General features: G+C 38.9%; 1 protein-coding gene across 1 annotated transcript in view; it reads left to right on the plus strand.

Annotated features, from left to right (window-relative positions):
• The window catches only part of EP300 (E1A binding protein p300), a 78,572-nt gene that overhangs the window by 14,439 nt on the left and 42,663 nt on the right, over positions 1–21,470 (plus strand). Inside the window, exons 2-6 of the mRNA XM_040637591.1 lie at positions 3,411–4,048; positions 13,309–13,485; positions 14,716–14,977; positions 15,610–15,723; positions 16,717–16,962. Of these exons, the coding sequence (XP_040493525.1) occupies positions 3,411–4,048; positions 13,309–13,485; positions 14,716–14,977; positions 15,610–15,723; positions 16,717–16,962 (1,437 nt within the window). The remainder of the gene's footprint in view (positions 1–3,410; positions 4,049–13,308; positions 13,486–14,715; positions 14,978–15,609; positions 15,724–16,716; positions 16,963–21,470) is intronic.

Raw genomic sequence — 21,470 nt, forward strand, 5'->3', positions numbered from 1 at the left:
TTTATTTATTTATTTATTTATTTATTTGAGAGATAAGAGTGGCGTCTGGGAAGGGGCAGAAGGAGAGGGAGGAACAGAAAATTTCAAGCAGGCCAGAGGCCAACTCAGGGCTCAGTCCCATGACCCTGAGTTCATGACCTGAGCCAAAACCAAGAGTTGGGTGCTCAACTGACTGAGCCAACCAGGTACCCCTTCGTGATACTTGTCTTAAAAATGTGTTTCCTTGGGGCGCCTGGGTGGCTCAGTCGTTAAGCATCTGCCTTCCGCTTAGGGCATGATCCCAGGGTCCTGGGGTGGAGCCCCGCATTGAGCTCCTTGCTCCACTGGGAGCCTGCTTCTTCCTCTCCCACTCCCCCTGCTTGTGTTCCTTTCTCACTGGCTGTCTCTCTCTCTGTCAAATAAATAAATAAATAAATAAATAAATAAAATCTTAAAAAAAAAATGTGTCTCCTTATAGTTGGTTTGCAGGTTCCAAACAAGGTATATCTAATTGTTGGATCTCTAATAACAGTTCTTCCCATTCCCTTATATTTTTCTTTATGTCATTGATTTTTTTGCAGAAACTGGCACATTTTTCCTATAGAGTTTCTTTTTGATTAAGGTTTTGTGAATATTTTCTCAGGAACATATCCATTTTTGTGTCTTCAATTTTTTGTGTGAAGTTGATTAGCTGTATTGCTTTCTATTTTTTCCTTTTTCCTTAACCTTCGCAGAAATTTATTTTTTATTCTTCTTCTTCAAAGAACCAATTTCTTCTGGTTTTGTTGGTACTCTCTCAGTCGTATCCCTATTTTTCTCTTCTGTTGATAATTGCTTTTCTCTTTGATTATCTTGCTACAATTTTTTCTAACATAAATTGGCTACTTAACTCAATTTTTATCTTTATTTTTTAAGTTTTGAAATGTATTAACTTTTCTTTTGTGATTTCATCTTGTCACTTGTGTATGTATGCTTTTAAAATTTCTAAATCAGCAGAGGCTTTTTGTTTTTTTTTACTTAAATGTTCAACACTAAAACTGTGCAGATGATAGGATATTTCTTTGTATACTGCCGGGGGAAGTAGAATGCAGAATTGTTCATAAAGTATGTATGATTTTAGTTTTGTGAATTATGTAAGTGGAAACAGTGAAGGAAATATATCCACATATTAAGCAATTGTCTTTCAGTAGTGATATCAGGGAAATTTTTTTAAAGGTTTTATTTATTTTTTTGTCAGAGAGCACAAAGCAGCGGGAGTGGCAGGCAGAGGGAGAAGCTGGCTCCCCACTGAGCCAGGAGCCCAGTATGGCACTCGATCCCAGGATCCTGGGATCATGACCTCAGCCAAAGGCAGACACTTTACTGACTGAGCCACCTAGGCGTCCCGAGGATATCTGGGAAATTTTATTTGAAACCTTATTTGTATTCCAGAACACCTAAGACACATTTTGTTTTTATAATGGAGGAACACAAAATGATTTGGAAAGGGAAGAATAATACTGTAAAAGTCTGGACTCTGAATCATGTGCTGAGATCCTGGGATGTAATTCGGAGCAAATATATGTATAAGAACTTCCCATTCTTTTTTTTTTTTTTAATAGATTTTATTTATTTATTTGACACAGAGAGAGTGAGAGAGCAGAAGCAGGGGGAGTGGCAGAGGAGGAGGGAGCCTCCTCAGCAGAGAGCCTGATGCAGGGCTCTATTCCAGGATCTTGAGATCATGACCTGAGCTGAAGGTGGACGCTTAACCAACTGAGCCACCGAGGTGTCCTGATTCAGAGCAATTATAATATGACCAGATGCCTACACACGTTGGACCATTAGGCAGGGAGTTGGTGTGTAAGTGGTGAAACTTGTCCTTCCCAAAAAGCTACAGTCTGGATGCAGTGGTGGGGTGAAGGGTGGTGGTAGGAAGAAGAGATAGCAGAGAGGAGGGGAAGTGAGACAGACACACAGATATTTTCAGTGCCATGATAGAATGCTCTTAAGAACAGGAAGGGCACAGAGGAAGAGTTGGGCTTTCGAACCAAGATTAATCAGACCATGTAGATCATTACTAAGTGGTATTTTGTCTTCAGGGGATGGACTGTCTTTTACTAGTATAATCAGTTGATTCAAGTGTATCTAATTATTAAATACCCAATTATGCCTTCTTTGTTAATGTGAAAACTACTTGGAGAATTAAAAGGGAAAAAAAGAATCAACCCCTCCGTCTATATAATGAGTTAATACTGTTAGTCCACAGATCAATCAGGGATAGTTTTTTCCCTCCAGTGGACATTTGGTAATTTCTGGAGGCATTTTTGATTGTTACAGATGGGGTGGGGGTAGTACTGGCATTGAGAGAGACCAAGGATCTGCTGCTTATCTTACAGTGCACAGGACAATCTCCCCTTCCCCTACAACAAAGACTATTCAGCCCAAAATATTCAATAGTGCCGAGATTGAAAAACCCTGAGTTAATCCATAATTTGTATCCTCTTTTTGGTGTGATCGGGGTGATTTGTATGTTGTTGAAGGAACTAGGCATGGTTTTATATCCTATTCCAGCAAGATTTTGGTTAAGAAAAATTAATCTGTAAGCTGAGGTCAGGTGAAAGTGAATTCACTCAGATCAAGGACTTGCTTTGTGGCGGGCACTGTGATAGGCACTTGGTAAAGAATGGCAGATAGCCCCTGTCTTCATCGAGCTCACACTGAATGTTCTGGGAATGATAGATCTTTTGTATCAATTGTCTTCACTTGATCTTAGCCAAAAGGCTGAGAAACCATCAGTTGTCTTTATTATTATAATATTTTAAATCTTTTATTTCATTCTGAACTTAGTTTGTGTATAGAAAAGTTATTTTAGGGGCGCCTGGGTGGCACAGCGGTTAAGCCTCTGCCTTCGGCTGAGGGCGTGATCCTGGTGTTATGGGATCGAGCCCCACATCGGGCTCCTCCGCTATGAGCCTGCTCTTCCTCTCCCACTCCCCCTGCTTGTGTTCCCTCTCTCGCTGGCTGTCTCTATCTCTGTCAAATAAATAAATAAAATCTTAAAAAAAAAAAAAGAAAAGAGAAGTTATTTTAACCTCTTCTAAGGAATTCTGGAATTGTATAAACAATTGTATATCTTTTTCATGAACGTCGGTACAAACTGGGCAACTCATGTAATGGGTGTTGTGCTAACATTTAATCCTTTTTCCTTTGGTCTGTCTTTAGGTACAGTTCATAAGTGTTTAAACTTGTTGGCATAACCAAATACTCTCTAATTTTTAAATACACGTGTAACAAAAATTTTTTAGCATAATACGAAAGACTGCAATACAAATAGCATCCCATGGAGTTAGGTTTGGAAATTATTTAATGCTTATCAAGAACAGAACAGAGACATTTGTAATTTTGATTCTGTCAAAACTCTAACTTTTATCTTTTCTCTTTGCTTTTAGATTTTGGCTCTCTATTTGATTTGGAGCATGACTTACCAGATGAATTAATCAACTCTACAGAATTGGGACTAACCAATGGTGGTGATATTAGTCAGCTTCAGACAAGTCTTGGCATAGTACAAGATGCAGCCTCTAAACATAAACAGCTGTCAGAGTTGCTACGGTCTGGTAGTTCCCCTAACCTCAATATGGGGGTTGGTGGCCCAGGCCAAGGCATGGCCAGCCAGCCCCAACAGAACAGTCCTGGATTAGGTTTGATAAATAGCATGGTTAAAAGCCCAATGGCACAGGCAGGCTTGACTTCTCCCAACATGGGGATGGGCACCAGTGGACCAAATCAAGGTCCTACGCCATCTGCAGCAGGTATGATGAACAGTCCAGTAAATCAGCCTGCCATGGGAATGAACACAGGGATGAATGCTGGCATGAATCCTGGAATGTTGAATGCAGGCAATGGACAGGGGATGATGCCTAATCAAGTCATGAACGGTTCAATTGGAGCAGGCCGGGGGCGACCCAATATGCAGTACCCAAACCCAGGCATGGGAAATGCTGGCAATTTAATGACCGAGCCACTGCAGCAAGGCTCTCCTCAGATGGGAGGACAAACGGGATTGAGAGGCCCTCAGCCTCTTAAGGTAAGTGCAGTTTTGGTTTGTATGCACTATCAGTATGTTTTTGATTGTTCCAATGATGGAGGGGGGACTTGAGATCAGTTACTCATTTATTCTTTACTATTTATGCTTTATCTTCTTACATGCTGTACCATTTCTCACATATATGCCAAGGATCTGTGTTGTCACAGGTTTTATGAAGCTCTCACATTAATTTTAAGGAAAACAGTTACTTTACAGTTCAGTGATACTGTATACCTTCAGTTTATTCCAACTGAACAGCTAGCTAATTCCTGTTCTCTCAGTATTAGAGTGTTAAAGTATAAGAATATTTTCACAAGTGTTAGAGTATTTTTAACTCCTTCCTAAGCCCACTTTAGCCTTCATAGCCTCCTTGTAAAAACACGGTTTTGAGCTAGCTGGGTTTATACCGTCTTCAGAGAGATATCACTTATTTCCACTACTTGGAATGTCGCTGGTTTTCAAGAGGTATTTATTCTAAAAGATATATTAAATGTTATTTTTTCTCGTTATTTGTTGGCTATTAAGGTGCATTCATTTACTCTGAAACCTCAACTAACATTCCAAGTGTCCAGTTAACCTAATTTTGGTCATTGTTTGAAAGGCTTTTCTTTTTCAAAAAGCCTACTTTTTTAGCTTTCTTACGTAAAACATGCTAAATATATTCTTCAAAACTTTTTAAATGTGCTCTTTATAAAATTAAGATGTTATAAGCATATATTTGATGTTTATTCCTTCATATTTTTCCTACATATATATTTATTTATTCTTGAAGTGATATCACACTACAATTGCCAGCACCTGGCATATAGTTAGTAAAAATATTTGTGGAATGAAAAAGATGACTTTGCTTGGAAGGTGATATCGGAGATGGGTAAGATTTTCACCAGGAGTTAAGAGCAAGCTTTCTCTGTAAGAGGAATAACTGAGTAGGCATTGGGACTTTGTGTTCCTGAGAATCATGATGATGAGAGAGTTCAGGGATGAAATTAAGACATTGGGAGGCACCTGGGTGGCTCAGTCGGTTAAGCAACTGACTCTTGATCTCAGCTCAGGTTTTGATCTCAGGGTCATGAGTTCAAGTGCCTCGTTGGGCTCTACACTGGGCATGGAGCCTTCTTTAAAAAAAAAAAAAGACATAGGGATGAATTGGGAGTGGGGAGACAGAGGTCATATTCATATATGAAAACCCCTTTTATTTTATTTATTTATTTATTTATTTATTTTATTTATTTTTGCTACACAGTAGAGAATATTGACCTCTTAACTTAGGGGAAGATTCTGTCATTCCTACCTCCTCTGTACATTCTCCCTTTTTGGCACTTTCATGTTGCTGTGTTGATATGGTTAAGTTCGAATATTTGGAGTGGAAACCGGAAACAAGAAGGTAAAATATTTATTAGGTACCTCTTCTAGGTTCTAGAACATACCTGTGAAGAGTCCCTGCCCCCCTGATGTTTATACTCCAGTGGGGAGTGGTGGGGTGACAGACTAAACTTTCACTGATTGAGCAAATATTTATTGAGCCCTAGTTTTGGTGTTGAAGATAGAACAGTGAATAGACTTACTTCATAGAACTTACTTTCTAGTGTGCATGTAAGTTATAAGTTTATAGTATTCTAGGTATGTGCTATGAAGAAAAATTTAAAAAGGAGAGGCTCAGGAGCACCTGGCTGGCTTAGTTAGTTGAGCGTGCAACTCTTGATCTCAGGGGTTGTAAGTTTGAGCCTCACATTGTGTGTAGAGATTACTTAAAAATAAAATCTTCAAAAAAAAAAAAAAAAAAGGAAAGTCTCAATGGGAGTGGGGCACTATTCTATTTATGATCTAAATCACAAATTTCTTGTATCAGCATTGTTTCAGGGACTGGATATATAGCAGTGTACAAAACAGACAAAATGTCTTTGTGGAGCTTCTGTTTTCAAGGGATGGAGGAATTCAAATATAAAAATATTATTACTAAAATATTTTGTAGTTTTTAAATGAGTCCCACCTATATTTAAAAGTTGATACTTGTAAAGTACTTAGAGCAGTGCCTAACACGTAAGAACTCTAAATGCTTACTTAGTAAATAAGTTTTGGGGAATTACGGAAGTTTAGGATGAGATACCCAATAATATACAACTAAGTACTTTCATAAAACAATGAGTTTTCTCTTTATAGCAGGAAGAAAAGCCTTCTATATTTTCCTATTGAAGATTAAAATAAATTCAAGGTGGTAAAATTGTTGGATAGCAGTTCCCCTTCCATGGGACCAGGTCATAAAATTACCTCAAAGAGCTGATTATATTCATTACATTTCTCCAGAATTCTTAAGAGTTCTAATGATATTTAAGAATCAGGAATTAAGGAAGTTTTCAGTGAGACCTGAAGATTTGAACCCTCTTGGCAAATGGCAGTGGCTTTTGTACACAGTACTTCTTACGGGTGAACCTGTGGTTCAGAGTGTGCACGAAGGTTGTGACGTTACTAATAACATTCTTCCAAAGCCTAACAGTGGTTTATGGGGAAAAGTTGGATCATACCCCCTTTTAATCTAGTCTTGGATTTTAGAGTTAGCATAAGATAAAGACAAAATGTTTTATGTCTTAAAGTTATTTCTGACTGCTCAGTTCAGGAGGGTACACTGAAGAGTGGAATAGTGCTGATCTTGAATCACGCTACCTGGGTTAGCATCTGGGTTGTTACCACAGTCATCCTCCTCTTCAGCTGCATATTGCCAAACTTCTTGGTTAAATCATTTCACTCTCCAGTAACGTCACAAAACATATCTGCCTCCTTAAAAATGCTGATGACAAAAGAAATAAACATTTTTGAAAATCCAGTCCCTAATAGCTGCCCTTTATGTATGAAGAAAGAGATGAAGTTAATCATCATAGTTAATGGCATGGACTGTGGAGCTTTACTGCCTGGGTTAAAAATGAACTCAGTCACTCACGTAGTAGCTATATTACCCTGGGCAGCTTGCTTGCTGTACCTCAGTTTTCCCACCTGTAGAATGGAAATAGTAAAAGTGGGTGTAACCTACCTCATGGGATTATTGGGGAACTAAACGATTAATAGAAGTAAGCTCTTTGTGAGTGGTATATAGTAAGGACTTACTTGCAGAGTAGTAATACTAGTGGTAGCAAGTGCTTAGTATTACTGTAGTTCCTATTTTGTGATGTTCTTAAAACATTTTTTTTTTTAAAGATTTTATTTATTTGACAGAGAGAGACACAGAGAGAGAGGGAACACAAGCAGGGGGAGTGGGAGAAGGAGAAGCAGGCTTCCCACTGAGCAGGGAGCCTGACGTGGGGCTCGATCCCAGGACCCTGGAATCATGACCTGAGCCGAAGGCAGACGCTTAACGACTGAGCCACCCAGGCGCCCCTGTTCTTAAAACATTTTTATGGGGAGGGGGAGAAATCAAATCTAGATCATGTAAGTTAAGGAGTAGTCTTCTAGAGGCGTAGCTCTTGGCTGTAACAGGAGATCAAACAGCTTACCACATGAACAGCTGTTGGCTGGAGGATATGGGAATGCCCACTAGTAGAGACTTCAGTGGGTTAATATTCTATAAATTGGTAGAAGATTAACTTTCTTTGGAACTAAGGACTTTTTATTCAGGAAGTGTTCATTAATACTCTGGAGGGTTCCCCCCTTAGAAAATTAAAAAAAAATTTCTAGGGGTGCCTGGGTGGCTCAGTGAAAGCATCTGCCTTCAACTCAGGTCATGATCTCTAGGCTCCCTGCTCCGTGGAGAGTCTGCTTCTCCCTCCCTCTGCCCCTTCCCCCACTCAGTGCACGCTCTCCCTCTCTCTTAAATAAATAAATAAATAAATAAATAAATAAATAAATAAAATCTTTTTTAAAAAAAAAGAATAAAAAAATCTGTGAAAGAGCTTGTTATGATTAAAGAGACAAAATCCAGAATATTAATAAATAACAACATCAGACAGTATAATTACTTCTAAATTAGTGTTAGGCTCCAAAAGCTAAGGAGCTACTAAATGTTAATAGGTATTTAATATGTCAGGGCCATTAATTCTAACATCAACCCTATGGTTTTATTCCCATTTTACAGATGAAGGAACAGAGTCAGGGAATGGGTATTGCAGAGAACTCCTGTCTTTCTGACTTAAAAGTGCATGTTGTTTATCACTGTAGTATAATTTCATTCTATTATTATGATCCGTATATTGATAAAACTTAACGCAGCTAAAAACAGATAAAATACTTTTATGTTTCTTAACAGCAATAGTCACCTCCTCATTTAACTTGTAACCTTATATAGGGGTGATCATTGCTAGACTGAGACCTGTAAGAGCAGGAATCCTGCCTGTTTTCTATATTTCAGTCTTAGTGATCGCTGGCCCTTTCACAGACACAGCCTTGGAGCATCCTTTTGTTTTTAAGATTTTATTTATTTATTTGTGTGTTTGTTTATTTATTTATTTGTTTGAGAGAGCGAGAGGAGGGGCCGACAGGGAGGGAGAGAATCCCAAGCAGACTCCACACTGAGCGCAGAGCTGGGTGTGGGGCTTGATCCATGAGTTGCAAGATCATGACCTGAGCCAAAACCAAGAGTCAGACACTTAACCAACCGACTGGGCCACCTCAGCACCCCATCTTTTAAGATTTTTAAAATTTATTTTAGAGAGAGAGCACAAGCCAGGGGAAAGGGCAGAGGAAGAAGGAGAAGCGGACTCCCCACTTAGCAGCGCCCTGGGGATTGTAACCTGAGCGGAAAACAGACACTTAACTGAATGAGCCACCCAGGTGCCACCAGTTGCCCTATCTTGGAACATCTTTATGTATTACTTTTTAGCTCTTATTCTATGACAGGTCCTAACCTTCCTTTCCTCTGACTCTGGTTACCTCACATGCTGTGAGGAATTGTGTGTTACTTGGCTGGATAGATTGATATCCAAATTTGTATGAATTGTGACTTATGAAATTGATATTTAAAAAAAAAAAACCTCTTGAACTTCACTCAAATGAATATTGGCCTTAGGAATAATTCCTTTTTTCCTTCTTTCCTTTTCTCTTTTTAAAATTTTTTTGAGGTAGGAACAGTAATGTTTTTGGAGTTCTCAAAATTAACATCAATTAATGATAGTCTTTGGCATATGATGTTAAAGAGTTTTTAACCTAAAATTTTAAAGTACAGGAGCAGTGATTGATCTGTTTTAGAACTTGGATCAGCCAGGAGTGAAGCAAGTAGGAAGGACCAGTAGGGGCGGCAGGTATTAAGTGTAATAGGGAAAGGAGGAAGAATCCATGTTGAGAGAAAGACTAATCGTAAATGCTGTAACCTGACAGGTTTGAAAGAGGAAAGTCTTATGCCCAAATTTGCCATCTAGATGGATGTGGTTTTAGGTGTGTAGTAATAGTTTGAGGGATAGTCCCAGTAGGGTGATGAGGCCTCCTTAACTAAGGCATTGGTATAGGAGTAATGGGAATGAGCCTGAAAAGTAATGTTTAGGATTTGCTGTAGGTTCTAAGAGATCCCTAGTCCTCCTTGTGTATCATCGTACCGTCAGTTATTAATGTAGTGTCTGGCATCTAACTTGGATACAGATAGATAGCATGGGCATTTATTAAATCCAGGAGTAGTAGGAAATGTCTGCTTGTAGTTTAATTTTGTTTTTGTTATTTGATGAATCTTGGAGTTATACGCATGGTATTGGTTTGAGTTACTGTGGTGCCTGCAAATCTTATTAAGGGTTTTCTCCCCTCTGTGTTAAATATTCCCAAACAATTATTTTCTTTATATTTGAGGTATTACTTTTATTTTTCCTACATATTTGCCAATGATTGCCACTGTTGAGTGTTTTTTGAATTCTTGTGCTCCGTAAGTTTCTGCTTTTAATATACTGAAAACTTAGAAAAAAACCTATAGAGTCAGATTTTTTTTAAAGGATTTATTTATTTGAGAGAATTGGGGGGGCAGAGGGAGGAGCAGGGACACACCGTGCCATTCCCCACCCCCCCGACCCCCAATGCAGGGCTTGCTCCCAGGACTCTGGGATCATGACCTGGGCCAAAGGCAGATGCCTAACCAACTGAGCCACCCAGGTGCCCCTGTAGAGTCAGATTTTTAAAAGGAAAAAAAAAAAAAGAAAAAAAAAGTACTCCTCTAAGTTATTTTTTGTTTTAGTTGCCTAGAACTGTTGTGGCTTTCTGGTCAGACTCCTGGTCCTTTGCCTTTTCCGTTTAGGTGGTTGTCTGTATCCTTGTGATGCAGGTAGGTGGTGGGTAGTTGGACATCAGGATCACTTGAGATATAGAGAAGGGGAACAAGATCAAATAACGAACTACAGTGTAGCCGAAATTAAGTACGGTATATTCCCTTCCTGTTATATTTGGTGGAGGAGTACTGGAGGTACTCCAGGATAGGGATGGAGAGATTGGTTGTATTCTGTCTAACACTGGCAGCAGAACTCTGAGGAAGACAGAAAAGCCAAAAAAAGCCTGAGAGTCTTTGTTGGTCAGAGTGACCAGAAGTGTCAGGAATGAATTACTGCCAGCTGATCAGTGCAGTCTGTATATTTGAGACCATAGTCCACTTTGGAGTTTCTAGGTAATGCATTGTAATTGAGAAAACAAGCAATGTCAGGAACTGGTTGAAACCCAGTTATTGTAAGCAGGTAATGCAGTGTCTTATGTGAACAAATGTGAAGGACTAGATAATACTGTGATATATTTGAGTAGAGATATTGTGCTTATTAAGAGACATCAAGGTAGCTTACAAATCCCTGTGTTTTATTTTCATAAATAATGGACTCCTAAAAGCCTAATTTATTGTCTGTTGGTCTTTTATGGTCTGTCCTGCAGATTCTGTGTTAGAATGGCTTTCATTTTATGTTTGTCACAAATTTCCATGCTAGTAGAGGAAACACAGTCAAGTGAACTGTAACTCCCCCAGATGTAGGCCTATGTATATGAACTATATTCATATACATACGAATATATGTACTTTCGTACTTTAAAAGCATGTGAAGGAATGGCACTTGTAGCCACACTTGAAACTACCAAAAGAAACTTGAACTTGTGTTTAAGCCTGTTTCTGTATTTGATCGTCCCTACAATCTTATCGGCCAGATCCACTTAGGAAATTCCAGTTATTGGAGACTGAAGCAGTAAGTTTTTTACTGTGGACGCTTCCCATTCAGGCTGCCCCATTCTTGTATGCTTTCCCCTAAACCTTGCCACTTCCCTCGGGCTTATTCCCTGAGTTACTGAACTCCTAGTCTCTGATCTCATCTGGAAACTGTAAGTGTTCTTTAATTTTTCATTACAGGCGAACCTTTAAACTGATAAAGATGTCATATTTCTATAAATTCTCAGAGTATAGATACTGCATATGATTTAAAGAACAGTTTTATTTACAGAGGTTTATGTGTTTATGACTTTCATATTTCTGTTTTCCTGAGTCAGCGGGCTCTTTTGTCTATCAGGATTAGGGCAGTGGGGCTACAAAGATAAATGAACTAAGGTTCTTTCCCTTAATGTGCGTGGTCTAAGGGGATAGAAGAGGCATGCATTTTATTTTATCATCTGTGTTGTATCAAAATGCACAAACATTTATTAGGGTAGGAAAAGAACTCTTTAGCAGTCTAGAACAATAGATGCTTCACAGAGATGGTAACTTTTGAAATGTATCTTACAGGATGAGTAGAGACTCTGTAGCTGCTTGTGAATTGTGGTGTACCAACTAAGTAAGCAATAGAAAATGAAAATTGGACTGCCTCTTTGTGAACTTAGTAGTTTATTTCCTTTACAGGTTATCTTTCAGGAATCAAATAGGAAGGGAGAGTATGCCACTGCCTAGTTATAGGGAAAAGGAAAATCTTTAAGGCAAATGCTAGAGACTGAAGAAGCAAGTTGCTCCTCAGATTTGCAAGTTAATGGGCACAGGCTATAGTAGGATACTGTGGATAGTCAGGCCTCATGAACATCATGAAGGCTCTGGGGAGAAAATAGAATAGCAGAAGGCAAGAAAACCTGTTGGACACAGTCTACACAAGCTGTGATGAGGGACTTGAATTAAGACAGTGACAGTGGACTGGGAACAGTTTTTTTTGGGGGGGGTGTCTTTAGAGATAGAATTTGAAGGCCCCTCTGATAGAACTGGATCTGGCTAAGAAGAATAGAAATCTAGTATGACTCTTTTTAATTGGGTAGTAGTACTAGTCTTCTCAGTTCAGTTCTGAGAGCTTTGTTGTATGTTTTTAATAGGTGGTGTTTCACTTGTGGTGGGTTCTTCTATGGAAGAATAGGATTGTAAGTTGCATCATTGCTATCAGTAAAACATTGGCATCTGAATAATTAATTCTTTCTTTAAATTAATATCTATCCAATGTGATCGCTCCAGATTGTCATAAATACAGACACAAATCTTTCTTAACTATATAGGGGTACAGAGAAATTCATAACCTTAGGTGCCAAGCAGGTAATTTAATGAATAAAGCAGCTAGGTTTAAGGCTGCAAGGAATGAAGTTTGCTTGTTCTATCTAAGGGATTCAGATTTCAAGTTTTAAAATCACTGTGCCACCGTATCCCTAAGTGAAAAAGGACACATCCCCTAAATTATCCGTTTTCTACCTTTCATATGAACAAAATGCTGAAATAAGCATTCAGATGCTCTTGACATATCACACTCTCTGACATATTTAGGGATTAGGTCATTTATTGAGTTTAATTTATTAAGCCATATTTTGTAAATTAAATAAATGCATCTACTTCATTCAAGCAAAGATGAATGGCAAACCTTGATTTGCAGATACAGTTTAATGAAGATGCTTATAAGTTTTTAAAACACATTTATCTCAAATATTTACAGAAAAAAGCTCTGTAGATTTACTCTACCTGAGCTGAAGCCCCTGAATCTTAATCTTTTTTTATAATTTTTTTAAAGAATTTATTTATTTGAAAGAGAGAGTGTGCACATGTTGGGGGGGGGCGCAGAGACACAGGGAGAAGCAGACTCCCGCTAAGCAGGGAGCCCAGCTCGGAGCGCTGTCCCAGGACCCCAGGATCATGACCTGAGCCGAAGGTAGATGCTTGACTTGACTGAGCCACCTAGGCACCCCCCCCCCATAAATCTTACTCTTGAAAACATGAGTATTTTCATGAACATACTTCAATAGTCTGTTTATAACAGCAAAGGACTACCTTTAAAATTATCTTTATAAATTAGGAAGTGGAAAAGGAAAAGGAATGGTAATGTTCTGTTTAATTAAATAAGATTTAATTTCTTGTCTGTTTTTATTCTTAGATGGGAATGATGAACAACCCTAATCCTTACGGTTCACCATACACTCAGAATTCTGGACAGCAGATTGGAGCCGGTGGCCTTGGTCTCCAGATTCAGACAAAGTCTGTACTACCAAATAACTTATCTCCATTTGCAATGGACAAAAAGGCAGTTCCTGGTGGAGGAATGCCCAACATGGTGGGTAGTAATCTATCTACAGATTTGTCTTTAAACTGGCATTTTGACAAAGGAACTGTTAAACTTTCATGCCGTCTGCTATACACACTAGGAGGTAATGGATGGACCCTGTGATTGAGGAGGCTTGTGCCTTCCTTCCATTTCCCATGGGTTTTTGTTTCTTACAGTATTGTTCAGTAAGGGTGCTTGGCCAAATGGGAGCAACTGGGGCTGCTACAACGAAAATTTTGTGGCCTGCTATAGTACATATCTTCTGCTTGTGAGCATTTCTATGGAATAGGAAAGTAGAACATTTCTCATCTTGGGAAGGACTCTCTGGCAAAGGATTCCGACTCTCAGTGACCGTATCTACTGATTTGTATCTGATATTTTTCACTAATATTCATATATTTGTATCTGATATTCATACAAAAATAACCTCCCTCAAAGTTACACATTGTTTTAAACAGTGATTTTTGTTTTGGGAAATCTTCCAAAGCTTCTAACATTGCTATTTTTCTTCCTTTTTTTGGTGCAAAAAGGAATTTTAATAAAGCACGGGGACAGGACCGTGGGCAGAAGGAGCTGCTGCTTGCTATTTTTCTAAAGTAAAACGATTTCTAGTTGTAAATTTGTTAAGTAGTTTGTGTTCACCTTTGGCAAAAAATGTCCTGTAGAAATGCTACTTCTCTTTCAGTTTTTTTTTTTTTTTTTTTTTTTTTTTTGCTGTGTGTCATATATTCACTGAATTGCCTGTATTTCAGGTAGTTTAAGTACTAGAGATATAAGAATGAATAAAAGAAGGCATCTGTCTCCAGCAATGTTTACTTTTTTCACTAGGGAAAAAAGGGGGCTTTCTTCCATAATTACAAAAACTAATTTTTCACCCACCTAAAAGGCCCCTGCTGGGTCTCCCAAGGAGTTCTTCATTGATACTGTGTTTCAAAACCTGACTTGGACATTCTCTTCACTACAGACTCCTTGGCTTTTCCTCTCCCACCGCAGCTTATCATGCTCTTCTCTTTATTTTTGCTTTGTATACTGTGTATACTTTGACTATATTACTTGGTAATGTAACTTTTTTTCTTACTGAGCTTCTTGGTAGGATCCATTGTTTGTTTACCTTGGAATCCCCTGTGGCACGGTAGACTGTCCTTAAAGGTTTTAATTGAACATGTCTAGGTCTGTATTTATTAAAGAGCACACCGTGACACCTAATGTTAAATGTATCTTTGTTGTTTTATCCTTTAGGGTCAACAGCAGGCCCCACAAGTCCAGCAGCCAGGCCTTGTGACTCCAGTGGCCCAAGGGATGGGTTCTGGAGCACATACAGCTGATCCAGAGAAGCGCAAGCTCATCCAGCAGCAGCTTGTTCTTCTTTTACATGCTCATAAGTGCCAGCGCCGGGAGCAGGCTAATGGGGAAGTGAGGCAGTGCAACCTTCCCCACTGTCGCACAATGAAGAACGTCCTAAACCACATGACACACTGCCAGTCAGGCAAGTCCTGCCAAGGTGAGTGGGCTCAAAGGGTTTCTGTGCGCAGCAATTAACATTTAGAGTCCAAGGGAAGAGAGAAAATGTGATCTGCTGTATTTTGAAACTCCTTTACTGATAATGTCTTACTCCATATTAGGATGTGAATAAAATTCAGTATCATTTTGTCAGTATCTAGGGACGTGGTAGAAATTTTAAAGGATATCCCTTTTGTGGTGATCCTTATCGACTTTGATTTGGTCCAGCATAGCACACTTTAAATATTATTGAGGATTTGCTAGTTGTCAGATAGGCAGATACTAAAAACAATGTGACCCAACTTAGTACATTTTGTATATTTATGGAGTCATTAGAAATCTGTTTTTATAGAGTAAAGCAGATTACACATCTTAGTGAAAAATATGGGCTTTGGAGCCAGGTTGCTTAAGTTTGAATCCCACTTTGAGTACTCTGACTATGCAAATTGGTTAGCCAGGCTTTGCCTGCTTTCTCAACTATAAAATGTGAGTGCTAATAGCTACCCTACAGGGATGTTAGGAAGAAGAAATGAGTTAACATTTGTAGCACTTGTTAAGTGATCAGTAAGTTAGCTGATAGTAATGTAAAAAAGCATAAGCTTCATTTGAAAAAATTATTTTTCTTCTTTTTAGTGGCACACTGTGCATCTTCTCGACAAATCATTTCACACTGGAAGAATTGTACAAGGCATGATTGTCCTGTGTGTCTCCCCCTTAAAAATGCTGGAGATAAGAGAAATCAGCAGTGTAAGTGATGAAATCGTTTGAAGCTTTTATACCGAAAATATTAGACTCTTACCAGTGCAGTTTGGTGGGATTTAGAGTACTTCTTGATTATGTGAAGTTCCTGTGAACTGCTTTGTGCTATCCTACTAGGTTGTTTTCACTCCTGTTAACCTCATATTAATGAGATGAGAATTGATCTGCTTAATACCTAAACTAAGATCCAGAAACTGTTAATGGTCATTCTGTATAAAAACGGTGAATTTATGCTTCGTTTTTACATTCATGAAAACTTAAAAAACAATGACATTGGGCAAGTTACTCTTTTATTCTTGTGGTCTGAATATTTAGATAACTTGAAATTATTTGAAGAGAAAGGAAAAAAGTTTGAGATTATTTTTAGAAACTTGGGATGATGAGGTTTTCTTAGAGAAAGACAAAAGTAAAAGTAGAAAGATTTAAGTGCAGCTACCACACTTCCTCTCTAGAAACAAAACATTAAGCACTTAGGGTTGAAAAGACAAATTTGGAAATATACGTGCAGCATGTGAAGAAGAAATTAAGTACCATAAATTAATGAACAAGTCATAAATAATCCAGGAGAAAATTGGGATAAGGAAATAGTTTAATAGAGGGAGGACATACCAAAAAGTTCACTATTGAGAAACGAAATAAGGTGCTGTTTCTCTCGTATCACGTTGGCAGAAATGATGCTCCTTGGTGTTGGTGTGGCTCTGAGTCATTCATACACTGTTGGTGGGAACACTGATACAGCCTGTGGGGAGGCTTTTGGGTATTCTGGATCAAAAGCCTTTCGTGCCAGTGACCTTCTTTTGACCATTCAGTTCTGCATCTAGACATTTTTTCAGGGAAATAATGAGAAACAAGATGCATGTACTGAGCTGTTTCATAATCACATAACAATAATTTTGTGTCTTTGAAATTCATGATGGGTTAGTCTGTTTTTCTTACATCTTTAACGTTGTAATCCCTTTTTTTTTTTTTTGTCTTCTCTAGCAATTCTGACTGGAGCACCAGTTGGACTTGGAAATACTAGCTCTCTAGGTGTGGGTCAACAGTCTACCCCTAGCCTAAGCACTGTTAGTCAGATTGATCCCAGCTCTATAGAAAGGGCCTATGCAGCTCTTGGTCTGCCCTATCAAGTAAATCAGATGCCGACGCAGCCCCAGGTACAAGCAAAGAACCAGCAGAATCAGCAGTCTGGGCAGTCTCCCCAAGGCATGCGGCCCATGAGCAACATGAGTAAGTTTGTGTTCTCCCTGGTGACAGATGTGGTGTTGGTTATATATGTAAATGCCATGTAATATGCAGAATTACCTCCTTAGTTTATTTTAGTCTATGTGTGTGTGTCTGTCTCTTCCCACTCTTAATTTTTTTTGTTATGTGATTAATTTTTTTAAGTTTTTTTTTTTTTTTAAGTATTTATTTATTTGACAGCACGCACAAGCCAGGGGGAGCAGCAGGGAGAGGGAGAAGCAGGCTCTCCACTGAGCAGGGAGCGTGATGCAGGGCTTGATCCCAGGACCCTGGGATCATGACCTCTGCCGAAGGCAGACACTTAACCGACTGAGCCACCCAGGCGCCCCACATGATTAATTCTTGAAATAATTTTTTAAAGATTGTAGTATAAAAGCCTCATCACAGTCAGTATACCAGATGCAGCTGCTGGTGATTTATATCCTTCTTAATCCTTTCATGCATTTGTGAATTTGTATTTCTAGAAGTGGGATCTTGTGTGTTATTCTATAACAAACTATTTCTTTAACACAATTAGGACATCTTTGACTTGACATACCCATTGTATCCTTTTTAATGGTTGAAGAGTAATACATCATATAGAACAATCTTTTACACATGGACATTTAGGTTTCTTTCTCCACCCCCCCCCCCATCTTAAACCACACAAAGAAATTGTTGTGGGGGTGCTTGGGTGGCTCAGTTGGTAAAGTGTCTGTCTTTGGCTCAGGTCATGATCCCGGGGTCTGGGATCAAGTCATGTGTCAGTCTCCCTGCTCGGGGGAGCCTGCTTTTCCCTCTCCTCCCTGCTTGTGCTCTCTCTCGCAGTCTCTGTCGCTTTCTGTCTGTCTCTCTCAAATAAATAAAATCTTAAAAAAGGAAAGGAAATTGTTGTGTTTTGGTTTGAAATGTGTAGAGATGAGTGTGGTTGTTGTTAATACAGATTCCCATATTCTTGCTGAAGTAGTCTGCCTTTTGAAATAGCTTAGTGAATGTATGTGTTGACTTAACTTCTTCCTATGATATGACTGAGGGGAAGAGTGAGCAGTGTTCTAGTATCCTTATTTGGGGCATATTTTTCTTTTCCTCTGTGTAGTGAAGTAAAGGAGATTTGCATTTAGATTGTATCCCTTTGCTATTAAGCAGTTGAACATCTATGCCATTTTGTTTAAATAGTTAAGTCCACTGGTGAGTCAGTGACTTTTAATACTGTGCCTCTCTATTCTAAAATTGTCTTTGGTGATGAGTTCTTCTGTAACTAAAAAACAGTGTGGGCACGTCTGGGTGGCACAGTGAGTTAAGCATCCAACTCTTGGTTTCAGCTCATGTCATGTTTTCTGGGTCCTGGGATCAAACCCCACAGTCAGTCTCTGCGCTCAGTGCAGAGTTTGCTTGAGATTCTTTCTCCCTATCCCTCTGCCCCTCTCATTTGTGCTGTTTGTCTGTCTCTTCCCTTAAAATAAATAAATCTTTAAAAAAAAAAAAATAGAAGTCTGGTTCTGTATAGTCCACCATGTTTTTTCCCTATGAAGTCCATTGTCATCCTCCAGTTTAATATTTGTAGCAAGCTTTTGTTTCTGCCCATTATTGTTCAATGCTAAATGAGGAAAGAAAATTGGGCACGCTACTCTTAAAAAATGTAATCTTGTTGATTTTTGTGCTTTTTAACTTGAAAGTACATCATTCCTTGACAAGCAGTGCTAACTTGTTAAATAATTATTGAGTGAGGAGTTGAAAAAACTAGACCAGAAACTGGGATGAAGAGCTAATCCTGCCTTTTCAGGCTAGTTTTCAAACTGTGTGTATTCAAATACATGGAAAGGGGTCAGAAATAAAGATGTGGGGACTTCATTTCCCCCTCTTCATTTTTTTTTAACTTAAGATTGCTTTTTTCTTCTCTTCCCATGTTATCCAAGTGTTACCCAAACTCTTCCTTGAATTTTAGGATCTCAAGCCAATGCAGTTGTCTGCCTGTGCTTGGCCTGGATTTTCATTTTTATAATTGGTTTTTTCCCATTACTTTTTCACATCTCTGTGTTTAATTCCTAGTTTTGTTGTTTTTGTCTCCTCTTGTATCATCTGTGTACAGAATCATTTGAAAGTTAGCTTCTTGAGATTTCTTTTTCCCTTTTCTCAGTGTCTTTATTTTAGGATTGAAGATTAATCAAGTTTCCATCTATTTCTTGTTAGTTGAGTTAATGATGCCTTATTAGTAATTATCACCATGAGCCAAAACTTCTGGAATACCTCATTTATTTCTTCTGTTGTGTTCAATCCCATCTTAAGAACTAGTGTGAAAACATAAACTCTTCTTTTGGGCATGTTACATCCTCGTGGTTTCTGTTCATCAGGCCCAAGCCAGATGAGCAAGGCTTACATATGAAGTGTTATTCTTTTACACCAAAGCCCTTTTAAAAGTAATTAGTCCATGGGGTGCCTGGGTGGCTCAGTCGTTAAGTATCTGCCTTTGGCTCAGGGCGTGATCCTGGCGATCTGGGATCGAGCCCCACGTCAGGCTCCTAGGCTGGGAGCCTGCTTCTTCCTCTCCCACTCCCCCTGCTTGTGTTCCCTCTCTCGCTGGCTGTCTCTCTCTCTGTCAAATAAATAAAAATCTTTAAAAAAATAATAATAATAATTAGTCCTGTGTGTTTATGTTGAAGGGTGCCCCCTTTGTTTTTATGAGTTCCCTAAAACTTAGATAATAAATGCATCTGAAAATGGAATCCCCCTGATTAGGGCATGTAATTTTCTCCAGTCTTTTCTTATTCTTTTCTTTCCTTTTTGAGAGAGAGGGGGAGAGAGAATCTAAGGCTTTACATCCAGCGCAGAGCCTGATGTGGAGCTCAGTCTCACGACCCTGAGGTCATGACCTGAGCTGAAATCCAGAGTCCGATACTTAACTGACAAAGCCACACAGGCACCCCTCTCTGCAGTCTTTAAGAGGGTTTTAAGAAAGTATTTTATTGCATATTATGAACATGTGACCTCTTTTACACTTCACGTCAAAATCTTAACCAATTTATTAGTAGTTGTTTTAAAGATTTATTCATTTGAGAGGGAAGAGAGAGCGAGCATGGGGAGAAGGAGAGGAAGAGGAAATCTTAAGCAGACTCCGCGCTCAGTGTGGAGCGCATCGTGGGGCTCAGTCTCACAACCCTGAGATCATGACCTGAGCCAAAACCAAGAGTTGGATGCTTAACCAACTGTGCCACCCAGGAACCCCAGCAATTTATTAGTTTTAACCAAAACTTTATACTTCTGAATAATGTTTGGACTGAGGATTACTATAAATTGATTTTTTGGGGGGTACTTAAAGTGATCCTTTCAGGCTTCTATTTTTAGAGTCTTATAATGGATTTTACTAGGAATATAATGATTTTGATGATCAGAAATAATGACTTTGGAGTTGCATCTTGGCCTTAGCCCAAGAGCCGTATTATCAGAAAGAGTAGGGGCGCCTGGGTGGCACAGCGGTTGAGCGTCTGCCTTTGGCTCAGGACGTGATCCCGGCGTTGTGGGTTCGAGCCCCACATCGGGCTCCTCCGCTATGAGCCTGCTTCTTCCTTTCCCACTCCCCCTGCTTGTGTTCCCTCTCTCGCTGGCTGTCTCTATCTCTGTCGAATAAATAAATAAAATCTTTAAAAAAAAAAATAGAGTAAAGAGCAGTTCAATACTCAAATTAGTGTTAACTGTATTTTTTTGATGTCTCATGATTTTAAAATACTAAACCAGACTTTTTTCACTCCTGTTTTCTTTCACTAATGGTCTTTATTTTAGGACACTTTAGGTTTGAACCTGATATGGTAGACTATATCCACAAACGGGACTATGTTGTGTCCTCCAAAAGTTTAAGATCTTTATTGCATTTGTAAACAAAAGCAATTTACTTGAGTATATTTCCATTTACTCCGCAACCTAAACTGTTTATCTTTTATGTTTTTCCAAGATCGGGACTCCCAAGTGGTTAGTGCTGTCAGGTCTCACCCATATTATTTTAACCCTAAAGTATTGTTGGGGACCCTGCCAAGAGGGCAGATTGGATATATAATCAGAAATCCATGAGAAAACTTCATCAGAAAATTTGGGACATAGGGGCATCATCAGAAAATTTGGGACATAGGGGCGCCTGGGTGGCTCAGTCGTTAAGCATCTGCCTTTGGCTCAGGTCATGATCCCAGGGTCGTGCCCCGCGTCACGCTCCCTGCTCGGCGGGAAGCCTGCTTCTCCTCCTCCCACTCCCCCAGCTTGTGTTCCCTCTCTTGCTGTCTCTCTCTCTCTCTGTCAAATAAATAGATAAAATCTTTTTTAAAAAAATTGGGGACATAAAAACATTTTTTCGTATCCTCCTTTACAGCAGTTTAAAATACTCTAAGTTCTTCATAATCGTTGCAGATTAAAGGTAAAGGTGGTATTTAAATGTTTTCTTTCCTCCATATGAATACATTTTTTTTCTTCTAAATTTTCATTTGGAATTTTCAAAACTTACCTAAAAGTTGTAATACTCCAGTAAAGAC

Source organism: Ursus maritimus, unplaced genomic scaffold (genome assembly GCF_017311325.1).
Source record: "Ursus maritimus isolate PB19 unplaced genomic scaffold, ASM1731132v1 scaffold_21, whole genome shotgun sequence".
Classification (NCBI taxonomy): Eukaryota; Metazoa; Chordata; class Mammalia; order Carnivora; family Ursidae; genus Ursus; species Ursus maritimus.